This window comes from Bactrocera latifrons, unplaced genomic scaffold (genome assembly GCF_001853355.1).
Source record: "Bactrocera latifrons isolate USDA-ARS-PBARC rearing strain unplaced genomic scaffold, ASM185335v1 scaffold_239, whole genome shotgun sequence".
In the NCBI taxonomy this organism is placed as follows: domain Eukaryota; kingdom Metazoa; phylum Arthropoda; class Insecta; order Diptera; family Tephritidae; genus Bactrocera; species Bactrocera latifrons.
The window spans coordinates 95,923-123,252 of NW_017535952.1; the positions used below are offsets into that span (position 1 = coordinate 95,923).

Sequence of the window (27,330 nt, forward strand, 5' to 3'; positions counted from 1 at the left end):
ATTGATCAAGGGCGCCACCTATGGTGAAAATATGTGTCAGCTAAAATCATACATCAGGTGCTGAGCTCTGCTTAGCACTTCCGCAAAACAATGTATGTAACTAATACAGTGGCTCTTACACATTAACCATTTTTCACACCACCTACTGCTGCATTTTGAGCGCCTGTTGTAAATTTAATGTGCACATGAATACGAAATTTTTTTCGATCGTTGCGACATTTTATTTAGAGCCACACAACATAAACTTGTGGTAGCGTGCAAGAAAATTTTACTTTTGTTGGTGGAAAGGTGTTAGTTTTAAAAAAAAGTAAGCAAAATGGGTATTGAATTAAAGGATTGTGATAATAAAAAAATTTTTTTTTTAATATTTCTTATTAAAAAATGTGATTTTTTTAATTTTTCGCTGCGAATGATTGTTTTTTGATTAATTTACGAGAAATTTGATATGGATTATTGACTAAAGCAATGAACACATGTAATAAGTACATACAACATTTCATTTATTATTCTTTTTTTCATCTTTTTAACCAACGATTGCTTTATTTACATCAACTTTTAACTTAATAATATTGCTTACACTAACTATTCCGTTATTCGATTTCTTATATGATATACTCCCCAAACTAGCTTAAGTCCGACCGCTCTATTACCACTGTACAACATATTTTCCTAAACATATCCAACCCTAACTCTTTGTACATACATACATACACAAGTATCCATATACTATATTCATATACTATATATGTACATGAAAATATGTACTTCTATTTGTTATGACTTAAATTAGCACTCACTTAATTTACAACAATAAAATCAACTAAAACTATCACAGGCATCGAAAAAGCGTTATTGCAGCCTCCGAGGACAACAACAACAACGTTTCATATTTTTGTTTAAATTCAACGCGACCCAGGCACTTTTACATTGAATTCAACACACACATACATATGTACATGTGTGGCTTAAGGCTGCGCAAAGTCATGGCAACAACGCGAATAGTCGCTAGCTACTTAGGAACATTAACGGCCCACATAAACCGCCCAACCAGCCATTCTTACGTATATAACTACTTCTTGTTACTTGTTGGATCAGTTCATGGGCATGTTGACTTCCCACAGTTTCATCTGATTGTCGAGCACTTCGTTGAACCAGTTTTGCTTCTCAGGCTCATCCCTAAATATGACGTTCAATGATTTCAGATCTAGTTGCAGAATTGCATCGTTGCCTAAGAGGCTATCCAATGCCTTGAGTAGCGTGGCATTGCCGTGCAACTTGAGCAATGTCACATACTTCACCACATAGTACTCGTATTGCAGTTTGCGTCGCGCCCAGCGCTCCACCGTCGCATTGGCGCTCGCCGAGCGTATTTGCCCCAGGTGCACGGCGTGCCATGGCGCAAAGAAATCGTATAGGTCCTTCTTCGAAAGACTGTTCAGTCCTTTCGTTTTAATGCGATCTCTGATCAGCTGGTAGTTTTTTCGCGAGTAGACAAATACCTACAAAATCAGAAAAAAAAAAGTAAAAGATGTAGTAAGTCGTAGATTTAGTCTTACCTGGTACAACGAATTGCCCGTCGTGTAGGAGTTGATGTAGTGTGTGCCGTACGATTCCATAAACTCGATGGCGCCGGTCACATTACCCGCCGTTATGCCACCGATACGCTCATGCACGTCATTTTCCAGCGTCTGATTGAGCGGTATGTCGCCCTTGAACTTGCCCACTTCACGGAAACGCACTACGCGCACCAACACATACGAATATTCGCCCATTATGTATGACGTGTTGATGCCCAGCTTTTTGGCGGCATTCTCGGCGAACCAGCCACCGGTGAAAGCCTCCCACGGTTTATCCAGCCGCTCGACCGTAAAGTCTCTGAAGTAAGCCTGATAGAGCTGTCGTCGATTATCGCAAAACTCCATATGAAAGTCACCATGAAAGATGCCCGGCGCATTCTCCTCACGACTTTCACTCAATGCATTTAAATCCTGCGAAGAAGAAATTTCGTACAGGTTTAATAAATATAGAATTAAAGGTGTCAACTAATTGAGAACACTGTATGACTAAATCTACTTTTTGTTTTGTGTGTTAGACCAAACTAGTTTTTCGAGGGATTGAGTGATAAGTAAAAAATAAGTTTCTTTTTTTTTCGAGGTTTGCCATACAAATCGAAATGTTTACCTTCGAATTTCAAAAACGGGGTTTGGAAAAAATCACGATTAATTACAGTAATTACTAAACAGATTTCGGTGGTAAACAGATTTCGCATTAATGAAGCATCGATTGAAACAGACTAAAGGGCCTTTACCTAGCCACATACGAGGTGTAATCAAAAAGAATCGGTATGTTAAAAAAGTTGATTCATTTGTCTAAATTGGCGCCTTCCAAAAGATCCCCATACGATATTATGCCGGCGCTTCTTCCAATTATCTAAACACTTCTCAAACTCAATTTTGGGATATCCTCGCTGTTTCAGCGATTTTCATCTATCCTGTAGAAATTTATGGTTCCTCAGGAGCATGTATATCAATAAAAAATTGAGTGTCATAAAAAATGTTGACAATTGGACTCACCAAACCTGAGAAATTTTAAAATTTAAGTTATTTTTCAAAATTATTTTCTTTCAGTCAATACATCTTCTCCGTATACTATACATCACATAATTTTCGAGTTGTTTGAACTTCATTTTTACCCTTTTGATCGTAAAACAGTTCAATTTACCAAAAATGTTGTTTTCGATATTCCATCTACGACAGGGCACCAAACAAAAACTATTCCAAAAATTTAGGAACATTTTTTTTACAAACAAGCCTTACTATCAGCGTTTCAAATGTATAACTGTAAAGCGTCTAAATGTAAAGTTAAAACATTACTTGGTGAACGACCTAAAATTTATGAAGGGTGTGTGTTCCTGTCAAAAGCACTCCATTCCCTTCGTATTCCTTACAATTTCTTTATTCATTCCTCGACAAAATCGGATTTTTGCTTTACCAAATACAACATTAATGATGAAATTTTATTTCGAAAACATGGTTCATGGTGGTTTAAAACAATTATTTCATTTAGGATATTAGGTGACAAACCAGGAGCATTAAAAAAAAAGTAGTAGTAGTAAGACATGTCTTGTTCTGGACGAGCTCTTCAACTGATGAAAATATTAAAAAAGTGAAGAACTTGGTGCTTGAAAATCGTCAGGAAAGTGTTAGAGAGGTGGCAATTTGTTGCGCTATTTTGGGTATGAAACACGCTCTTATTCGACTCGTTCCGATTAAGCTGAATTTTTTTTTTTCAAAAAGGGTGGCGTAAACAGGTCTCTTTGGACATGCTTGATCGTGTGAATTCCGTTGCCCCATTCATGTAGAGCATTGTAACTGCCAATGAGAAATGGGTTCATGAGTTTTACATGCAAAAAATTCAACAATCCTCGGAATGGAGGGAAAAAACGAGCTGAAGTCGCTAAAATATCAAGGTTGATATTCATGGTTTGGTGCATAATGAAATTGTTTCGGAGGACAGACAGTCAATGAGGAGTTCTATTTTGCCATATTGAGGCGTTTATGTGAGAACATCCGGCCGGAATTGTGGAAGAACAATTCACAGCTTTTACACGATGACTGCATCATCGCATCGCGCCACGATTGTGACCGAATTAAAAGACAATAACGCAATGAATACCATTGATCAAAAACCGTATTCACCAGATATGGCTCAGTGTGATTTTTTCTTGTTCCCCAAACTGAAATTGACGCTAGATGGAACCCTTTTCAGGGTTCATAATACAGAGATAAAACATAATTCCCTGAAGGAGATGAATACCATCATAAAAATGGCTCATTAAAAGTGTTTTAAGGGCTGGAGAAATTGTTGGCTAAGGCGACAAAATATATACTAATGAAGTACATCCATATGTATGTACATTGATGATTCATAAATTTTGATTAAAAATAATCCGATAAACCGCAAACACAGTTCCTTGGAAAATATGCTTATTAAGCTGTGTGTAATGTGAATGAAGTTGAGTAAACATGATTTACTGATAAGCCAGAATTATATGTAAATTGGTATTTAGTAATTACTTTGGTAAACAAACAAAAAAATATATCAAAACAAATAAATTAACAAAATAAATTTAAAAAAATTGTCGTTTTTCATTTTCAAAAATTGCTGTATAATTTTTTTTCTTTTAATTTCTATTACAATAGCTCTTAGATTATGTCCCACTATATAACTGATTTATCAAACCTTAAACTCGTTAAGTCACTCCAATGTATGTACATATGTATATATGTATGTACATTAACTAATTTATATAACTAGCAGATGCAGATAAAATACATGTAAGTACTTATGTATGACATACCTTATAAATTGACTTTGTCGGCTCCTTGAATAGCCATTTGTCCGTCTCGTAGCTGTCGTTGTATGGTATGACACGCATCGATATTCCCAGATAGCCATAGCGCACGAAGATGTTGATGGCCTTACCGATGCGCAGCTGAGACTCACGAGTACCGCCGAAGGACAGATTGCAGGCTACGAAAATAAGTGCCACCAGCCAGAACAGACCATTACCCAGGTTCATCGCTCATGTGGCGTAACGTTTACATAGAAACGTCTCAAATGTATGTGCTGGACAAACGAAGTAACTGTAAACATTTAAAATATATTCAAATCAAATTTCTTGCAATTTTTGATGAAAAAACTGTTTGCACAAATAAAATAAAAAATGCAGACACACACCTATTAAAATTTGCTGTTAAAACCATTTGTATGTGGATGAAATGTTGTGATATTTTCAAGGTCACTAAAACGCGAAAACTTGTATGAGCCTACGCTCAGCGTCAAATGATCCAAATTAGATAATTTTTAATGCTTATATTATACATACATGTATAGTATAGATATTGACATGTGCTTTTGGTGTTGTAAATAATTTGTTTTACCAAATTTTCAAAAAAAATTCCAACTTTTGTCGCATTTTTGCATGACAGCAAGATTGATTTCAATCAATATTCCATATGAAACAATAATCCGTGTGCTTAGGCAATGAAAGTAACGGCACAATTGCAATAATTTTTAAGAGGTAAAAAAAAAAAATAAAAAGCTTTTGCCAATATTGAATTTCTACTCCCACATATTTTACCGTTATTACTACATATTATATTATAAAGCAAAATTTGTGAAAATTTTGTACACTGCATATATTGTGTATGTGAGTTAGGGTGGGTAACAAACGAGCAAATTATTTCGCTTGATACTCTGAATGTCCTATAATATATACTATGCATATCGTCACCTGAAATGCAAAATAACGTAACAACATTTACAGAAATTTACAGTGGCATGAATGACACACGAAATAAAATGGAACATGAGTGAAAAAAATTGTAATATTGGTTAAAACTGGTTTATATCTGAGTGCAGAAGCTGAAAATGTTGAACGTATGTAATATTATGTATGTAATTTGAATTAGTGAAGCGTAATCAATAAGACACTCAATTTCGATTTTTTTGATGATACGTTATTTGGCATTTCAGGTGACGATATATACATATATACATATATTTAAATTTTAAGACCCCAGTTTTGTAGAGCAGTACATTTTCGAAGAGCTTGGCAAGCATGCTCTTGTAGAACTCCCAGAGGTGATATAGTGACTGATGCCCAGAGCATACTAATATTATGGAGGGAACAGCTCTCCAGCCTACTGAATGACAGTGAAAGCATAACACCAGGAGATGGCAAACCAGATTCGCCAATGAATGCATTCCATTGCCCGACCAAAAAGTAGTTCGAATAGCAATTAACCTTCTGAAGAACAACAAGGCGGCGAGGGCCGATGGATTGCCGGCCGAGCTATTTAAATACGGCGGCGATGAAGACTATATGCGGTGTTGAGGAGGCATACATGATTATATCACGAAAAAAAAGCATCAGCAAAAACATTAATATATTTTAAACGGTTAGATTTAAGAAAAAATCTTTATATACATATGTACCTTTCTTATTGAGCATTTAATTTATTACAAAATCTATGAAATGATATATCGATCAAGAATAAAAAGCTGTAAGGCGTACCTTTTCGTTACAATTAAGAGCTCATACTTGGAGAGACTTTTTTTGAAAGTGTTTAAGAACCAAGCACAAAATATCATAATTATTATTTGTTGCTAACCCACCCAAATTTTTTGTAAAAACAATATTGAAATTCATACATGATTCACATAATTTTAGAGATTCAGATTACAAATCACTTATTTTTTATTCTAAATAAAATAAAAGTACATAAAAATTAAGAAAATTGTATGAATATTTCTCTGCCTCCATAAATCGGTAAAGTATTCCTTTGACCTTACGGTTTACTCGTGCTGCAAACAAATAAAATAAAAATAAAAAATAAGAAAAAAATGAAAGTAAATAAGTCGATAAAGTCATTCTACAATGCTTCCATAACATTGAAAATACATACTATTGTGGGCAAAAAATAGTAATAAAACTCATTCCTTGAATTTTTTTTTATTCTAGGTTTTTATGACCGTCAGTGTCACTAAAATAAAGGAATTGGTGCTTGAGAATGGACAAATAACAGTAAGAGATCTTATTGGCATCGTTGAAATATCGGAAGGGTCAAAGAAAACCATTTTGAAATATCATTTGGGCTTAAGAAAAGTCTAAGCAATATTGGTTCCAAAATAACTAAATTGTTTCACAGCGTGGAGTTAACGTCAGTGAAACAATTCTTTCCGACAGGATGTCATGAAACGTATTATAACTGGGGATGAATTTTTAATCTATGCTTACGACCCGGAAACAGACGATCAATCGGCCGAATATCGTGGCAAAGGTGACCATTTTTTTAAGCCGATTTATGTAGCTTTCCATAAATAACAATCATGTTTTAGTATCCGAAACAAACTTGACAAAAACTATATAGTCCACAAGCCTTTCGCAATAAGGATGTAAAATGATAATTTTAGTATTAAGCTCACAACTTAACCTCAATTATAACACAAATCGACAGAAATCTTCTAACCTAGTAATAAACTATATGTTTAAAAAAAAATACTTTGAAAAATCTTAAACATTAGTCAGACAACTTCTGTACATCAAGCCTCTAATCACCTAAAGTCATCAACTATTTGAGAAGTGATTTGCGACAGCGAATTATCTTGTTTTTCAAATTGGTTAGTTATGTTCTTGCATATAATCACTTGTAATCAGACACCATAAAGAAGAGATAATGCTACTACGAGTAATATTTCTCGCGCTGACACTGACGCGCAATAGATCAAACTTGAACTTCCGCACATACCCACATATACATATACATTTGAAATGAATATGAGCAAACATATGATACCCAAATTGACCGTGAATCGTGGTAAACTTGACATCGGATGAACCATCGACATCGGCACTCACCATCACCATCAAAGTTAATGATCGGCGTCGTAAACTGTTTAAAAGCATTAAAACGCTAAATATAAAAGCAAACAAAATAGAGTCTAAAAATGGCTTACACTGGCTAACACTGGTGACAACACGCTAGCAACAACAATAACAATATGAATTACATGTAAACAACGCGCGACCAAAATTAGTCAAATGCCAAGCACAAATATATACATTTATGCTAATATGCATGGAAAACTGTCATTAAAAATCATTTATGTTTAAATCAATGCATGAGATAAAAAAAAACAAAGAAAAAAAAAAAACAACATACTGCGCGGTTATGCACATTCGCTTCGCTTTTGAACGTTAGCGGAAGAGATTTGCATTTTTTCCGATCTTTTTTTTTTATGGACACTCGCCAATTAGCTGATGAAGAAGAGTGCTGATGGTGATCGAAAATATTAAAAGCGAGGAGTAATTAAAAGAGTTTTGATGGCATATTTTTTTTTATGTTAGTTGTTTAATTAAGAGTTATTTCAATCTTAAGATTTTTAACGCCTTGAATCACATTTACAATAATATCAATATATTCTCGATAAAATGTTATTTCTTCATAATATTGTTATAAAGATGGAAGGAGTGGTCTGTATACGCATAGTATTACGAAGCTCAATGGACCTCTGTTTAATTGACTCCCATAGTCATTTGCATAACCAGCTTTGACAACAAAAGACAATTTATTTACACATTGAGTGGTTAACTGTTAGTACAACTTGAAATTTCCGGGCTTCATTTAAAAAATGCTAAGAATATTCATGCTAATATTAAAGTTACTTTCTTTCCACCCTTTCCATTTAACAATAATTTTGGAATATCATTAAAGCTTATACCATATACATATGTATGTAGATGAAGGATGATCCATTTCGAGGTTTCCTAATTTTTAAAGAAAAACACAGAAACTTTACTCTCAATAAATCTATTGATTGATGCGATATGTGGGGAGTGGCGGCGTCATTTGGTTTCAACAAAATGCCACCGAGGTCACGAGCTTCAATTTCAGATATCAAATAGTCGGTTAACTTGTCGCGAAAACGGTCGCCATTGACGGTTAAGTTCTCATCGGCATTATTTTTAAGAAATATGGACCGGTCCACAAGACACACCTTGAAGCTTTTTAGGTTGCTCTTCGTCCCAAATACGTCAATACCAGACCAGAAATGAGGCTCATCGCTAAACAAATTTTATTTGAAAACGTCGGATCTTCTTGGAAGAGCGTCTTCAGTTCTTTCACAAGCTGTATTTTGTATCCTTTCAATTTAAGATCTCCACGTAAAATGCGCCAAGTTGTTCCATACGTCAGTCCGAGTTGGTGCGAATGGCGCCGAATTGACTCTGCACGGCCTTCGTTTACACTGCGTGGTGGGCATGGTCTATTCGGTCTAATGTTATCCAATAAGGAATGCTGGCTCTCAAGATAGGTGATGGTGTTGCGATGGTGGCTCAGTAGGCCGATTATGTTGCCCATAAGTTGAGCGAAACACATTATTTACAGACGTAAGCTTTTCCAAACGTAAGTGAAATGCCAAACAATACTAACCAAAAAAACGTGGCAGCTTGATAAGACTCACCCGTGATCTGTCAAAAAATTGGCTATTGAAAAAAGTAGCTCTACTTGGATCACCTGTTATTAGGTCTACGAAAAAAAAAACATTATTTTTGCATTAAATTTAATGTTATTCTCATTTTAGTTTTGGGCAACAGAAACAGTGCTTAGAGTACGTTCACACACGGACTATTTTATCGCTTATTACTGGTATATTATCTTTTTCATTGCGTTCACACTTGCGACCGAGTAAAATTGAGTGAGGGAATGCTAAGTTGCGTAGCAGCGAACTCCGGACAAGAACTCGATGCGAGCACGAATCGTCGCCTACCTCGCCTATAAAAACCCAGTTTTGAGTCGGGGTGGGAAAGGAGTCTTACATGACGTTGGACAATTTTCACTATTATATCAATATTTTCGATAAATCGAGTGTCCTACACACACTTTAAGGATGCATCTAGTGCTTTCAAACGGTTCATAGACTTTATGAAGGGATTTTGAAACATTAAGGCTAGAAAGAGTATGATCAAAAGTTATAATACATTTACATTTTGCTCGCGATCGATCTGACAACAATTCATTGGATATGGCATAAATAATTCCTTCCGGTATATTGCTGAGAATTTTGTAAGTTGTAAGTTCGCGGAATGCAGGGCAAACGAAAACAAAGGAGTACGAGCCCTATTAGCATCTAAATTGCTTCCTAATGAGTTGAAAGAAAAACAAAAACTAAATCACTTAACACTTTGCCAAGTCATAATCATAAAAACCAGCCACATGAATTGTAATGTGTATTTGATGTAAAAGCAAAACTAAAAATAACAACCAAAACAAAACAAAGCGCTCGGGGAAAAACTGCAAATTCGAGCGCAAATAAACTGCACTCACTTGCACAAACCGGTTGCAACGACAGGCAAATTCCTGCTCGTATCACTTACGATACCTGATACATGCATGCAAACATACAGATCTATTATTGCAAATAAACATATGAACGTGTGTGCATGTGTAATTTACTCCTCAGCAAAACAAAACAAAGCCAGGAAGCGCAGGCGCGACGCTTGCGACAAGCAAATAAAGTGCAAAAAAATGGCGATGTGACAACGGTGCGTGTATGTGTGTGCGAGGAATCGCAAAAATTTCAGAAGTTTTCTGGTCTCCGATTTCAATATCAGTATATTTTACAGGCATATGCAAATAATTACAGCGGTAAGGATGTGTGTGTGTGTGCGAATGCGAATATACATATGTACATGACAACAATGTGCTGTTGCTTAAGTTGTTGGTAATTCAATATGAGCTTAAACAAAGAGTAATGAAAAGTGTGTGTACTTGTAGTCGGCGCAGCTTGCTGTTGTTGGTAGCTTTCAAGAGAATACTCTTTAAAATAAAATTATTCGATCTTTGGCATAATGATATTGCATTGACACATGCACCAGCACGTAGCACGAATCGCAGTAAAAATGTGTAAATATATTGCAAGTCTTATATGGTATCATGCAAAAATATAGTTTTGGCTGAAGGAGTTAGTAAATTTTGGTTGAATATGGGTTCAAATAGAATAAAATGTGAGTTGGTCCAAATAGTGTTATTGTGACGTACATATCTCTTTTTATCAGAGATCTTTACAAAAGCTCAGTATTGCATTTCCATAAAAGTACTTAACGGTAAATATTGTATATTGCATTTATAAATTCAAGACCGTCTTACCCGTTCTATCAAAAGATATTTTCAAAACAGGATCACAGTTTCAGGTGTTAAAGACATTGAGTAGAACTTAGAATACCCTGACCAAGGTATAAAATGTCGCATCTTGGGATACAAAACGAAGCATTTGATAGCCGATGGCAATGGCAAAAGTTGACTGATATTTCTTTAAAAAAGTTGCTAGAAAAAGCAAATGTTAAGCGATGAGTATTCTAATGATGCGATGAATGCTATTTTCGTGGCCGAAGGTTGACTTAAGGGGTTAGGGGTAGTCAGAATTTTCCAAAAAAAATTTTTCTTTTTGTTCATTTTCGTTAAATGTAATATCTTAAACATATTCTCTGAAAATTTCACGTTGATCCGTTTCGCACAAAGGTCTTGAATTGGTTTTCTAAGGTTTGCTCACGTTTATTAATTAAATATTTATTTTTATTTTACATTGAAGAAGTCAGAAAAAAGATGCAACATAAGAGATATATGTATGCATTAATAATGACATTATTTTTATTTTATTTTTATTTTTTTTTTGAAAAATAGGAGAGCATCGAAGTAAACAGTTAGAAAAATCTGGCGTTTTTTGGGCTTTTCTTTCCTAATTTTTTTGCCGTGAAACATTTTTTTTAGCAGTAATTCTCCATCACGGTACCACCCCATCAAAATTGATCCCTTTCTTCCATCACTTTGAGATCGTAGTTGAGCGCCTCTCTGTTCCTTATTAAAAACGATTTCGAATCACTAAAGCATATAGAATCAACTGTTTGTAAGAAAAGCTTTTCCAATTAACGAGATATTTTTATCAAATTTGGCGTGGGTTATTGGCAACGGCGCAGTCTCCAAAGAAATTTTTGAGGAATTGACATTATAAGATATTAACGTTGATCCATTTCGAGGGTCCCTACATTTCAAATAAAAAAACACAGAAACTTCAAACTTAATGGGAAATTTTTATAATCATTCGAAAGAACATTCTTCGGCATTTATTTATTGAAGCGTTTCATACGTCATTCGGAGTTTCTGCAAACGGCGCCGAAACGACTATCCACGGTCTTCCAGACTCTCAACTATGGCTGCTTCGTTGCGTGCTGGACCTGGCCTATTCGGTCCAATAATGACTGGATCTTAGGATGAGTGTTGGTGTTGCGAATAGTACACTCAGTAGGCTGATTATGTAAAATTGAACGATTTGTAAACGTTGTTCATTCGTAAGTCTTCCCTTAATGAAATGTCAAACAATATAGAACAAAAATAACATGACAACTTGACACTACTCACGCGTGATCTGACAAAAAAGGCTATTGGAAAAAAATACTTTTGCTTGGATCACCCATTAGCTGTCATACAAACTGAAGGGTATTATAGCTTTAAGTTTGAATTCGAGTTTTTCATATCAACAGTAATTCAAAAATTAAGTCGGCCATTTAACGAAAATTACTTTTACAACATTCTTTAGAAAAGGAGCTTTATTATAAATATTTACTAATTATTAAGTGTGCGATGAGGAATGCATGGTGAATAATGCACAATTCTAAGGAATTCTAGTATAAATTATGTATGTATGTACGTACTGAATTTCATCACCCAAGATTTCAATAATATACTTATGTAAGTATGTATGTGTGTAAGTATATGCATAATTGTTATCAAATTGTACACCTTACAAAGTAGGAATTCATACGCAAACACATATTTAAGTTTGGAATTCAATTTCTTCACATAAATGCAAATAATTAGAAATAAGTAAGTGGTCGTATGAACACAATTACGATAACAAAAACGCAGTAAGCAGGCAGTGGCATGTAATAAGTATGTACAATCACCCAAGGAGGACGGAAAGCTTGCGCGGCAGCTTAGATCTTGGAGCCACACACGATCTGACATCATAATTACTAGTTACAGTTACAGCCGGTGTTTTTGTTATTTTTTTGTATTTTAAAGCAATGAACCCATATGAAAGTAATAGCTGAATATTTACAATAACACGTTGCCAGATCGCTATATCGGTGGGTAATTCGCCATATTACAATACAAGAATTATTTACAGCAAATATTTGTTAAATGTAATATAATATAACTATTTGTAATGTTATTTAACAAGCTTATTTTTTCGAATTGAGGTCGTGTGCTTATTACACACAAAATACTAAGCATGCACAACAATTGATATTATGCCCATTATTTGCTTGTAAAAAGGATTTAAATCTACAAAAGCCCGTTGACGCATTTTTTGTAGGTGTTAAATTAAAAAATTGTTCGTCACTGCATACAGGATATTGAAGAGTAATAATTTAAAAAGACTGTTATGTAATTATGAATTGGATGTACAACTTTTAGCCTGTCATTAAACTATTAAAAAATATTGATGAGCTATTATTTTTTATAACCCAAACCTAATTAGGCTTAGATTCAATTTTACTTGATTATTGAATTTGAGTCAATACTCAGTGACTATAGACAGATAGGAAACGAGTAAGAAAGGCTCAGTTCGAATGTAACCAAACATTTTATGCGCTTGCACCTTGTAAGAAATAAAGTCCGCGAAATTCCTTCAGGAATGGTATGAGAGTTGGGAAAGATATTCTGTTATAAGTAAAATACGTTCCGTAATTTTCATTGAGATAACTCAATAATTGGTCGATATATCGAATATATAGTCACTCAGAAGTTGGAAAATCTTTTCTCTGAATTCTAATTGTATATATTGGGTAGTCGAAAGAGTATTTCCGTATTTTGTCAATAGATATCGTTGCTGTCCTATATATCTAGTACTATCAATCAAACATTGTGTTATTACCATATAGTATTGGAAGGTGAGATTTTAAGCTTAATTTAACCAATTAAATTCGGAGAAGCTAAAAAAAAAAGTTACAGCTGTTCAAAAATACGTTAAAATAACGAAGAAATTCGGTACATTTTGAAATTTTTGTATAAAAAGAGACGTATGCCATGCAATCCACCAATGAAATTTGTGAAGTTTACGGAGACGATGCTTTATCAGTTCGTGTAGCACAACAATGGTTGGGTCGCTTCCGTTCTGGAAATTTCGCAATTTCGATTTACACTGATGGAATAATGTCTCTAGCGGAAAAATGGCAAAAAGTGGTCGACCAAATTGGGACATATTTGTATATTTATTTATTCGTATAAACATAAAAAAGAAAATAAGTTCAAGTTAAATACGAAAAAAACTTTTTCTACTACCAATATAAATTCTTTCAGAAAATATGGGAGTTGGAGGTAGTATTGACTAAATTTTATAAATATAGTAACACATACTATTAACATGGAAAATTTTAATAAATTGTTCCCTAGGTTTCATTGAAGCCTAGGTTAAGTAAAGCCAGTCGGATGTTCGAAAATCCTCCAATTATATAGGGGTAGGTTGAGTTTTCGACCAATTTTATCTATTTTAGGCACAAAGATACATTATTACGAGTAAAACACGCTATTTTCATTGAGATAAATATTTTCTACAGTTTTCTAAGTCTTCATATTCGGTACTCGGTACATAAAATCTTGAACAGTTTCGGTTGGATTTGGCCATTTTTGGTTATAAGGTGGCATACTTTAGAGGAATTAATAGTTTGATAGAGGTTTCAACCGACTCTGAAGTTCTTTCTTTTTTATAATTTTTAAAGGCTGCTGCACTAGTCTCTTTTATATTTCTTTTTATTTTCAAAGACTAATTTTAATGAAATAAATATGTTACTTTTATAACTTAATAATTATAACTTTTATCGCCGAGCCGTGCCCACATTGGCCATGAACTAATGCAGACGCAGCAACAACTATTCGCCCAAGTAGATGCTCTATTACGAGCAAATAAATACAAATGTACGTAAATGCATTTATATAATGAACTAAACAACATTGGTGATTTACGGAAAACGATTGCTTGTTATAAGCGCACCAATGCTTCTGAATGGACAGCGTTGTTGTCATCATTTCCAAAAACAAAAAAGCAAACATTGCTGTTGGGGCAAAATGAATTTGCGCATTTGCATCCGAGCTTTTCGGCCTGCAATTCAAAGCCTTGAGCAAACACTGTGACCATACCGAACGCAACTCACGTGGACACAAAAACAGTTGGCGTCGTCTTTCAGCGACTCAAGCATAAAAACAAATCGGTAGCTACATACATACATATGTACATATACACTCATAATATATTATGTAGTGTACAACTAACTGACGCTTTGAGTAACACCAGCGACGTTTCGCACTGTTCGGGCGTTGATTAGCAATTTGCCGTCATTGCGACAATCTTTTTTGCGCATGCACCATCGTCGTCATCGCGTTTGGACTTGCGCCCTTTCAAGCTCTCATGCATAATAAATGAACGTAAGCAGCAAAGAAGACGCTACCGCATAAGCATTTGGCGAAGAAGAAGAGAAGACGCGCACGAATGAGTGAGTAACCTTGTGCAAATGTGAATCTAAATAAAAATTTTACGCCACGATTGAAAAGATCGCCCAATATTCGCCGCCGCAGAGAGGCAACAATGCGACTTGAACGTGCATGCATACATATAAATAGTATATGTATCGATAACAAATACATATACATATAAGGAAGATACATAGGTAGTTGTAAAGCAATGTTGCGCAAGCTTTGACTTGTAAACGAGCTGTATTTCTAACTTCAAAGAAGTCTGATCGAAATATGCGCATGCGAAGCTGATATAATGATGCAGCCGAAGAAAATTCATTCGTTTGCGAAATCAATTGAAACCAAAAGTGCAATTTGCCGATTTGAATTTTATGTTAGACTTTTTGCTTTTCGCAAAAATTTGCATTCTAATGTGAATATTAGCATTCTCTGCATTGTTTCGTAAAATTTAAGCGCAGTTAGCTTATTAAGTCACACGTGTAGGGGCAAAAAAATATTTTTTTTTTTATAGAAATAAAGAAAAAACAAACGGTTATAATTATTTTAAGAATTTAGGGGTGTATTTATAAATATTTTAAGAAAACAAAGATTGCCCTTTATATTTCGGTATTCGCCAACAAAAACAAATTTTAGCCCCAGAAAATCGATCGTTATTTAAAAAAATGTATTCATTCCTTCGAGAGCTATTCACTTTTGGATGCGTTTGAGCTAATTGTCGAAGCACTTTTGACACTCTCATTGAGGTATCTTCAAAACACGTCCTTTGAACGCATCGACTACCTCTTCTGGTGTCGAGAAACATTGACCTCTTTTTCGTACGGGAATAAAAAGAAATCATTTGGTGCCAAGTCAGACTATTGGGTAGTCGAAAAAGTCTTTTCGTATTTTGTCAATAGATGTCGTTGCATTCGTTGCAGTTGGAAAGGTGAGATTTTAAGCTTCAAAATTAATTACTTTCCCGAATTATATACATATATATTTATTGTAAATAAATATTATTAGAGTTCTTTGAGATGTCATTAAACTACGCAATGCTCCAAGAAAGATTAGAATGAATGATATTGCTTTTATTTCACATCTTCTTCTTGAAAATGTTCTTATTTCTTATTTCGCATCACCATTTTAAATTCAAGAGACTAGCTGTTGATCGCTGCAAAAGGTTTTTAGAATCTGTATGGATTTGCTCTATTTTCAACACTAAGACTTTTATTATCCCCAAACTTCACAAAAATTCGTCCAATTCTATATTTGCCTTCCATTAGTGTGGAGGACAAGGTTATTATCCATTTTCCACCCCAAAATAACTACAGATATATACATACATATATACATAGTAGTTGTTGAGCCTGTTACTATATGATAAAAAATTATTCTAATTTCTAGCTTGAAGGTTACTAGTGGTTCTGATCAACTATCCTTCAAGCTAGGAATTCAAAACTAAATTTTCGGTGACGCTATTTTTTCTTAACATTTTTATAAAGATGCATACTGTTTTAGGTACATGAATACATCAATAACAAATCAATTAGAGCAAAATCATAGCAGAAATCATTTCCACTCATCTTAATTGAGGGTTACGCAGCAAGGGTTATCAAAAAAATGAACATGAAATTGAGAATGATGTCATAACATTTATTTTCTAAATTCTTGAAATGCTATTTTTATAAAGCGCTACTGAATTATAAATATATTTTTATGAACATTCATTTATTTTATGTTCACACAGAGCTCATGTCAAAAACATTATCAATGAACAAAGTTCGCCACTTCAGCTACTACATTTCTTAGAATGTAATATTAAGCGCATCAACTGATGCCCAATTGGAAATCGAATACCTTGTATAAGATATGTATAATTTTATATAGTATATATAAATACATATGTATGTATGTACTTATAAATAATTATTTATGTGTATATGACATTTGGGAATAAAATATGGTATTCGCTGTATGTTTGTCGAAAAATTTTTGTCACCCAAAAAGAAATGCCACAGATCATTTAAGTATACATTTATATACAAGATCAGCGTGAGTTTAGTCGATTTACCCATGTCCATATGTCTGTCAGTGTTTGAGATATCAGTCTGAAATTTTGCACACATACATATTTTCTCACCAAGTAATCGATCAAAATCATGTTCAATTAGCAAAAATTTAATTACTATTATTTTATTTTTATATTTTGTGGGATCTAACATATTTTATTGTACAAGAAAGCGGTGCATATTATTATGTGTCATACATATTAATTCATCAAAATCAAGTTCTTGTACAGGAAACTTTGTTCTTATATGATATATGTATGTATCTCAATAAAGTTTGTTATACATATGTATATTTGCTATAAGAAATGCACATGTGAATGGTATTACGCTTCGGTGCACTCAAAGTTACCATTCATACTACTTTTATTATATTATATATTGTATGTATTGTCATTCTTATATAGCTATTCCAAATGAGAAAAACGGCTCTTAGATTATGCCTACCTACCTATGTCTACTAGTATGTATGTGTATACAATTGTACATATGTTAGTATAATTTAATATGACCACAATTGAGGTTTAGTAATACTAAGATCATTTACTTTTAGATTACTGAAGAATGATTCATCATAATTGCATTAACCATTGATGATTGGTGTCAAATAAATCTGGGCATAGACAAGCGAGGGTAAACGCCGGTCTGTCAATGACATGACAGAAATGTTATAGCAATAATTACGTAACTTGAAGAGCGATATGTTATGCACATGAAATCATCTTCTTAGTAATCCAACAATTTCAAAAAGAATGATTGTCCATTTACACGCTTTCCAATTGGAAATAGAAAACTCAATTAAAAATAAATTTATAGTAAATGAAATGAAATTTAAAGTAAATTTATTTTTTTAACACGTTTTTTAATGGCCAACAAAATAATCATTTATTATATATTAAATACGATTATCGGCTTATATTTTGTAGTGTACTTTTATCACGCTATTTTCACATTTCCAATGAACTAGTTCACAAATACCACTTCAAATATATAATGTGCTCAAAGAGAAGTTGGTAAACCGCAAATATAATATAAAAAAATTATTAGGGCTATACAAAATTCGACGACTAGAGCATCAAACATGTTGCTGAGAACAACTAACTGTTGGCTAATGAAATTCCTATAGGGCACATTAACAGCGTGCCATAGAGATCCCAACACACCAACTGGTTTGCCTTATCACGATTTATTTTTTTGTTCGAACAACAACATCAATATCGGCAACACAACCAATCAACATACTTGTACATAGCCACTGACTGCATACTGTTTATATTGTTGCATGCGTGATTGTGTGAATGTCGTGGAGGCAGTGAAGCAAGCACAATTAAACTGAAAGGCGCGCAGTTTATACTTTGCTACATCAGCGCTAACCAATAACAACGACAAGAACAAAGAGAACAATGTCTTTTTTTTAGCATCAAAACATACATACTACATAATAACATAAAAGTCAAAAGGTCATGTTCGCTCAAATACCTACATATGTACATATATGAGGGCCGATCCTCAAGTGCTTCCAATAAATTAAAATGAAATATATATTTTACACATACATGCATACGACATTTACCTACAAGCATATGCATATTGACATGCACAAGTGTTTCCCTAAACAAGAAAACATGTTGGCTCCGACTGCACACAGCAGTTTTAATACCCTACACAGGTGCATTTTGTATAACAAAAAAATGTATAAAGAGATCTTTATCTTGCATTTGATCGGTCAGTTAGTATGGCAGCTATATGCTAAGGTGATCTGATCTTAATATTCGGAGATTGTAGTATTGGCTTGCAAAATATTTCATGACAAATTTCATAAAGAAGTTCAGGTTGTATGACAGCCAAATAATATAGTGATCTGATATCGGCGTCTCCAAAAATAAGCAGTTTCTTGAAGAGAAAACCATGTGTGCAAAATTTCAGATCGATATCTTAAAAACTTCGCGTACATACGACAGAGAGGCACTCATCGCTTACTCGTATTTATGTACTTCACAGGGTCTCCGAGGTTTTGTTCTAGGGGTAACAAACTTCGTTGTAAACTTAATAAACACTGTTCAGGGTATAAAAATGCTTTAACGCTGAGCGCTACAGATCTAATTTGTTGATATGAATTTTGCTGTTGCTGCTCGAATTTCAATATTTTAATTTCGCGTTTACGGTCATTGTAATTATACGCTCGGCCGCACATTCAAAACAGTGATGTGTATCACTTGTCGCACTCCTCGTGGGTCCAACTTCCGTTTGCAGACACATATGTGCTTACATAAGCATATGTATTTATATTATTTATTTAGAAAATTTATACATAAAATTGTCATAAACCTAGATAACTCATCATGTGAGCTCGCCAACTTTATATTTAGAACAATTAAGTGCTGCAAAATGTCATAATTCTCGCTGGCGGCGCCAACCAGTTGATTCGGCATCTAGCGCCGCTGACTTCACCGAAACCAAATTGTTTGTGGTTTACAAGTTGTCACACCAGCTCGCAGTTAATTGTAGTGACAATTCGTTGAACGCCTGCTAGTATGACATGATGAACCCCACCGGCTTAACAGAAAACTTCCACTACCAACTAGTCACCCAACTTTCAAGTTAGACTTCTGTTTTAGTCACGTTTTCACACAAACATTTTCATTGACATATGTACAATTTTACTATGTGCAAAAATGAAAATAAACAACAATTTATTAGCACCAAAATTATATTGAGTTTCATCACTGTTGCTGATAATTATGCCAAAATTTCAGAATGAATGCGCTCAGTGAATATTAACGAGTCTTTCACACTTCACAAGTCGTAAATTACTATTAGAACACACATTTCAAGCGGTAATTTGCCATAAAGTTATTCAAAAAGGCGAGAAATAACAATCACTCCATATTATTACATTCATACTTCTTCACTGCTGAGCCACTCACTTTAGTCTGCACTTTGTTTTGAATCTGTATTTGCTAATAGCAGACGCGCGACGAAAACCAAACACTACCGATCGACACGAGCTTCACTGCATTACTGAGCGCACCGCAGCAACACAAAAACCCAATGGCCTCGGGCACAAAGCCATGTGCTTCAACTGAGTCAAAGTAGTGAGTCTGGAAACATGTTGCCAACAGGTGCTCGTAAACATGCGAGTGGTCGGCAACCTCCAAGGTACATATGTATGCACTATAGCACTATAATTACAATGTTAGATCGAGTTTAGTTTGCAATGATTTTCAGATTTAAGCAAAATTAGTTTCATAACTCATAATTTGATTTTTCTATAGTAATATTTAACTTAATCTTTAAATCCCGCTTTACAAGCGTTAACAAAAAAATTGTGGCAAAATATAGTACTTTAAGCCGTTACATAGTTGATGGCTAAGAATATATATTTAAAATGGAGCACTCTTGTAATTACAACGGTATATTTATTTATAGAAGTAAACAATACGTGCTTTGTTCCTGAAGTAAAGCTTGAAATCAGGAATCATCAGCGTGACGGGCTGAATTGATGTAGTCATGTCCCTTTATCCGTGTTTACGCGATATAAGCCCAAAGTTTTTGAGATATCGAACTGAAATTTTGCACATCTACTTTTCTCTCCAAAAAGCTGATATCGACCCACAAAGTCAAGATAAATTTTCCTAAAATATCTGTTTTCCTTATTAGATAACCTTCGACTTACAGGTTGTTTATATCAAACAATGTGGGTACAGGTCATTTGTTGGTTGTAACCGTTGTTCGGTTTCGCTTCTGAAAATAATATAATTGTTGCTCGACAAAATACGAATGTCTAAATGTCTTTAAATGTTAAAAGTATTAATATCTATAATATTTATTATTAAACTATTTAAATATTTAATCCGGATTCAATGTTTCCAAATAATCCTTACAATCTTTTAATATTAAAGTATTCAAATCATTAGTGATCTGTGTATGACGTGCTCAATGTTTACAATAAGAATCACAAAATTTTAAATTATGCGTAAAGATCTTTCCACTCCCCTTCAACTACGTCACTGCATACATATGTTGCAGACACATATCTCATTTAAGCGCATATTTAGTTACAACAATGTAACTGCAACAGTGTCGAACGGACTATTGAGCTAAAAGCAATGCATTTTACTCACCAACTGCCGATCGTCGACACATTGAGAGGAAGACTGCGGGGGTGGCAGTCGGTGATGGTGCGAGTATGCGCCGGCATTTGAATTTATAATTGTCGAAAGGTATGAAGTGGCAGGCGTCGAAGGAATGTCTGCCTGATATTTGGCCGGTTCGTTGACTAGTTGGCGTGTGGTGGCTGGCTGATTGGTTGGCCAAAGCCAAAGCGTACACTAGTGCATGCATATGTTGGTGCGGCTACAATTGCTCGTGTTGCTTCGGCTCGCATTAATGCAATGAAAGGGCCCACAAAGCTGCAAAGTGCAGCAAAAGGTAAACAACAACATTAGTCGACATTAAATGATAATGTTTTTTCTGTTGTTTTTTTTTTTCATTCAAATACGCAGGTCTCTCTGTGTCTCATCGTCGGCTTGCGCACGCACAGCTTACATGTGGTTATTTAATGCTTTGTTTGTACGACTACTACGACTAGTGGGGTATTTTTAAATCGTCGCACATGTTGGGCGCAAACGTGGTGTTGCGTTTATAATTAAAACAATAGGTAGACTTCAGCACAATATTAAAGTGTGGTGTTGATTCTTGTTTAACGCGCAATGTAAATATTGAAGGCATTGCACTCCAAAAGGGTCAGCACAGCTAAATGGGGTTTTGTCAACACGCTTTGGCGCCCACAATGCTGCAATTGCTCATTATTCATGTAATAAGTATCCACATACATATGTACATATGCACAAGTATAAATGTATATTTATTATGTGATAAAGGTATTAAGTGAGCTTAATTTAATTGTAGTTTCTCTTATCTGTGCGCGTGTGTAGAGACAAATAAGTCTTTATAATATTATATACAAATTGTTTATCTACAATGTGGTAATATTAGCTCTGATTTGTACGAAAAGATGGAATTTTAAAAATGTATGCACAAACATTACGCCATTATAGTACAAGACTTGCACAATTTGATAATAAAGATAAAGATAATTTCATTAGAGATAAAAACCTTGCAGCTGGTAAGGTCTGATCTAATAACTCGGAGAGAAAAATTGCATGATTTCAGAAAATATCAAAACAAACACATGCAGGGTGTGCCTAAAGTACATATTTTACATCATCCAGCAATACCAGGGTTGCCTTATATACTTCGGGATTAGAGAGCAAAAACAAATATTAATCATCGAAAATCGCTGTATTGCTTTTTAAAATATTCCCAATTAAGAGCTATACACTTTTGTATGCGTTTGAACCGATTGTCGAAGTACTTCTGATTGAGGTATCTCCAAAACATGCGTTCTGCTTCACGCAATCATTTGCTTGTAAGTGGATTCGGCACATGTTGTCACGATGTCATAGACGGGTTTCGAAGCACCGTTTTTCAGCAATTAACAAACTATGTAGGATTCATCGTGAACAATTTTACAGTCAAATGTTCATGCAATATTGAATGTATCCTGGTCCCACTAATGTCCACATTGTTGTTCACGATAGGCCACTCGACAGTTTGCGCACAGTATCAATAGTTTTCGGAACAAGAACTAACCTTGGACGAATTTTACGAAATTCGTCTTGGAGTTATCTAGATCCTCTATAAAGAATGTGTCTTCGCTCGCTTCGCTCAACTTATGGCCAACTTCTATTCGCAGCACCGTTCCCCTTTTTGAGATCCTGCATTCATTGTTGGATAATATACGACCGAAACTATCAGCTATCGTGCCATGACAACCGACTATTTGATGCATGAAATTGAAGTTCGTGATTTCGTCGACATATCGTTTAAAAAATCGGTGCCGTTTCCTTTATATCACATCAAATGAATGGATTTATTGAGAGAAAACTTCGGTGAGCAGATAATTTCACGTTTTGGGCCAGTCTATTGGCCAACAAAATCGTTATATCACACCGTTAGGCTTTTTCCTGCCGGTTACCTGTCGAAATGCTCGAACGATACATCGAAAGTTGGACTCAACGGATGAACCATCTGAGACGGAGTCGCCGCCAACATTTGAAAGAGGATGATCCTCAAAAAATAAATGGCAAAAAATATTTTTTCGAATGATAATAAAGATTTTTCTTTAAAACAGTCGAGAATTTCAAAATGGTTTACAACCCCTTTGAGAGAACAAAATTCATTATCATTATGAAACATTCATAACACCGCGAAACATTCAAAAAACCCGTACAAAATACATAAGCAATAAATAACAGTAACAAAAGTTAAAAAACCGTGTATAAATGTATATGCACAAACATATGTATGTGCATACGTGCAAGTAAAGAGTATTTTAAATTTTGTATATTAAACTACGGAAACATCACCAGCATAAAAAATTAGCTGAAATAAATATTTAGTATGCAACATGCAAATTATCGTCTAAAAGAACTTACAAACACACACACATATCACCATGAAATGTACTTGGAATACACATCGGTACTTAATAGCGGTGGTCGCTTGACCAGCTTGACTTTGGAACTCTAGTGGTCTTGAATATTTAAGCTGTGCGCAGAGTCACTCAGAATGAGAATTCACTTCAAAGACACGCTAAATTATGCATTAAAGTTAGCGTATAGACCTAGCTATGTATGTGTACTGTATATATGTGATTTAATAAGCGGGCTATCATTAAAGCGGCTAACGGTCATGCATATTTATGGTTTTTCGTATTACTTGTATTAGAAATACTCACATACATAAGTGCTGCTATAAAATTTAGTATTCTCATACAAATGGAATAGTTCTATGCATTTTAGCTACGTTTTTAAGCACTTTTAAAACTTTTCTGAAATTAATAAAAAAAAAAAACGTTCAGTTGGTTTGGCAGTTTCGTATTTAGGCAAGAATTAGACTAAAACTGCAGAAATAACTGGCATGATGATAATCTAGTCAAAAGCACTTTTTATAGTCCCTTACCACAACAAGAGCAAAAAATCGGAATATAGGGAACTTGACGAACTGGTATATATGTATTGCCAGGGTATCCCTTCGACTACCTAAATAATCAACAACCTTTGTTCTTGGTAATGTTTTATTCACACGTGAATTTCAAAAAAAATTTTTTTTTTTTTTGTTTTTTTTTTTTTGGAATTATACATACATATGTTCAAAAATATTCTCCGAAAATTCGGAAATATGAATTCTTACAAATACGTAATACGTTGTTTAACTTAGTGCTATTATTTGCTACCTACGAAGCTGCTCATTTACAGAAACCACCGATATCTGCCATACAAACTGGACGATCGAAATTAAGTTCTTGCACGGAAAACTTTTTCATTTGGCGAGATATCTGGCAGGTGTTACTGTCCAAAGCTATGACATATGCATCTCTGCAGATCGAGACCTATAGACATAGCAGCTACGCAAACTGGACGATCGGAATTAAGTTCTTGTAAAAGATATTTTGTATCTGTGAAAGGTATTACATTTTCGGGGCAATCGAAGTCCAGGGTTTTTCTTGTTTAGTATCACTTTATTTATGTTCTTTGGAAAATTACATTTTTAACTCCCTGCTAACTAGCAAAAAGCAAATACAAGAAATATATTTAAAATTATACAAATAAATTAAGATCCCTATGTTAACCAATTCATTATATGAAAAATTTATTTAATTAATAAACTTGTCAAATTCCGATTCGATCTCATTCATTTAACTATGACAGCGAGAAGTTCTCATAAAAAAAATCGACCATAGGTAAAATTCCATTTATATATAAGCACGGTTTAACGGCCCAATCTGTTAGATCAAATGTGCAGAAATGAGAATTGAAATCGTGACATATACGACGGAATAGTTCGTTTAACTGGAAATTTGTTCTAGAGTAGCGTAGCGTTGTTTGTTCTAGTAGTAGCGAGTGTAGGGAGATTTATAAGCTTTAAACGGTTAGTGTAAGGGGGAAGATTTAAATTGGAATCCCAATGCAAATGATTTAAGGCAAAAAGTAAAAATTGTTTTTGAATGGACTCTATTTTCTCAGAATGAACTTGATAACAAAGGTTCCATACCACGGAAGCATACTCTAATATAGGCTTCACCAAAGATGTAAAAAGAATTTTTGTGGTAAGCGGATCTCTAAATTCTTTAGACCACCGTTTAACAAAACCCAGAGCACCTTTAGCTTTAACAACCATGGAAGATGTGTGAAGATTAAAATTGAGTTTGGGGTCCATAGTTACTCCCAAGTCAACAAAACTGCATACTTGCTCCAACCTAAAGTTTTGTATTACGTATGAAGTAGGGTCTACAGATCTACGTGAAAAGCACATCGGTTGTTTAAGTCTGTTTGCAACTGACATCTTTCGCTATTCGAGGTGAATGATTTAAAAAGTTTTACATCGTCAGCATACAATAATATATACATATACTATACACAATTCCTTTACTGACAGACACATAAGGTTTGTTGGAAAAACGAAAACCAGCATGTGGTGAAGTATCGACCCGATTTTATCTATTTTTCCTAATATCACATACTATTAACATGTCACATACTAAAAAACCATTCATATGAAGTAAAGTCAGACCGAATATTCGAAAATCCTATTTCGATAGTAAAATTAGTTACATAGGGGCTAGCCCAAGTTTACGCTCAAATTTATCTATTTTAGGCACAAAAATACAATGTTACGAGTAAGACACGCTCTGTAATTTTTATTGATATAACTCATATATTGGCCGATATGTCCAGCATAAAGTCACATGTAAGTTCGAAAATCTTTATATTAAGTATATTGTCGCTCAGAGAAGTATTAACCTTTTTCAAGCCATGTTAACATACCATTATCAGGGAAGTACTGTCACTGAATTTCAATTATGTAGCTCACCGATATTTTCGATCAAAAGTCAACTGAACAATTTTTGATCGTAAGATGGCATACAATAAAGGCATTATTCGTGCAAAGTTTAACCCCGTTATGTTAACTGCTTCTTGGTTTGTGTACTGGAAAGTAAAAGAATCAAGTGGAATTTAAGATTGTGCTATATGAGAAGTAGGCATCATTGTTGTCAAATGCCACGTACTAAATTTTGTCGAAATCGGTCGATAAGGTCCCCAGATATGGGGTCTCACCCAAAAGTAAGCGGCGCCAGGTCCATCGTTCAATTTTTACCCCGTTCCCTATAAAGCCTTCTCATACGATCCCGTCGGCGGTTTTTGCGTCTCTGGCGCATTTATTTATTGATTTATTTATTTTAGTAGTTTTGAACAGTACCGTTATATGGAAAGTGAACGAGGTTTTCATCCGATTTCGTCCATTTTCACACTATAAATAGGAGTTTTTGTAGTATACGTGCTCAGCGAACTGTTGTAGCTTTAGTGGTTTGGGAGATATATATATTAATCTTATTAAAGGGCGGGGCCACGCCCATTTATTTTTAATTTTTTTCCCACAGGCGCCCGGCTACTGCGATTCCCTGTGTCAAATATGAGTTTTATATCTTAATTTAGGGCTTAGTTATGACACTTTATATGTACATAGGTTTTCGATTAATTTCAAAACTTTTGTGAAAAATTGTTCTCATATTTATCCTGTTCCAAAAATTTCTTTCTTTCACAAGATTTAGTGTACAGGGTTTGTCCGGAAAGTAATAGGTCTGAGTCGATTTAAAAAAAAAATTATTGAACCAATCGTTACAATTTTTTAAAAGCTTTCAAAATAGGCTCCTTCTACGTCGATGCAGCGCTGCAAGCGCCATCTTAAATCCCAAACATTTTGTATAATTTTTTATTTGAAAATATTAAAAAACAGATCTTATTTCGACCCAAAATTGAAAAAACTTTAAATTTCAAACAAAATTTGCGAATTTCTGTGTTCGGCTGTTTTAGCAAAAAGCTTTTATCTGTTTGCAGTCTAGCATCTTTTATCGAGACATCCTCACTTCAATGCTTACTCAGCGCTTTGCAAATCTGTGCGGCAAAGAAAACACGTTTTGTTTAAATTTATTTTTGGTGTATTTCATGTTTTTTTTCTTTTAATTAATTTTGTGGATTTCATTCTTTTCTTTGCTTTTCGTTAATTCTTATTTAGTGTTTTATTCTTGTTTTTCTTTTTGTCTTTTTTTAACTGTATTGTTTCAC

General features: G+C 34.4%; 1 protein-coding gene across 5 annotated transcripts in view; it reads right to left on the reverse strand.

Moving 5' to 3' along the window:
* Positions 1-483: 483 nt before the first annotated feature.
* LOC108969042 (torso-like protein) overlaps positions 484-27,330 on the reverse strand; it is a 31,760-nt gene continuing 4,913 nt past the window's right edge. The window contains exons 1-4 of one of the 5 annotated variants that reach the window (XM_018933524.1): positions 20,068-20,150; positions 4,361-4,646; positions 1,557-1,988; positions 484-1,499 (exon numbers count right to left, since the gene is read on the reverse strand). In XM_018933524.1, the coding sequence (XP_018789069.1) occupies positions 1,092-1,499; positions 1,557-1,988; positions 4,361-4,582 (1,062 nt within the window). In that variant the 5' untranslated portion in view covers positions 4,583-4,646; positions 20,068-20,150 and the 3' untranslated portion in view covers positions 484-1,091. Of the gene's footprint in view, positions 1,500-1,556; positions 1,989-4,360; positions 4,647-4,740; positions 5,113-20,036; positions 20,151-27,330 lie in introns of those variants that run through there. The other 4 variants (XM_018933523.1, XM_018933526.1, XM_018933528.1 and 1 more) reach the window with 4 other exon arrangements.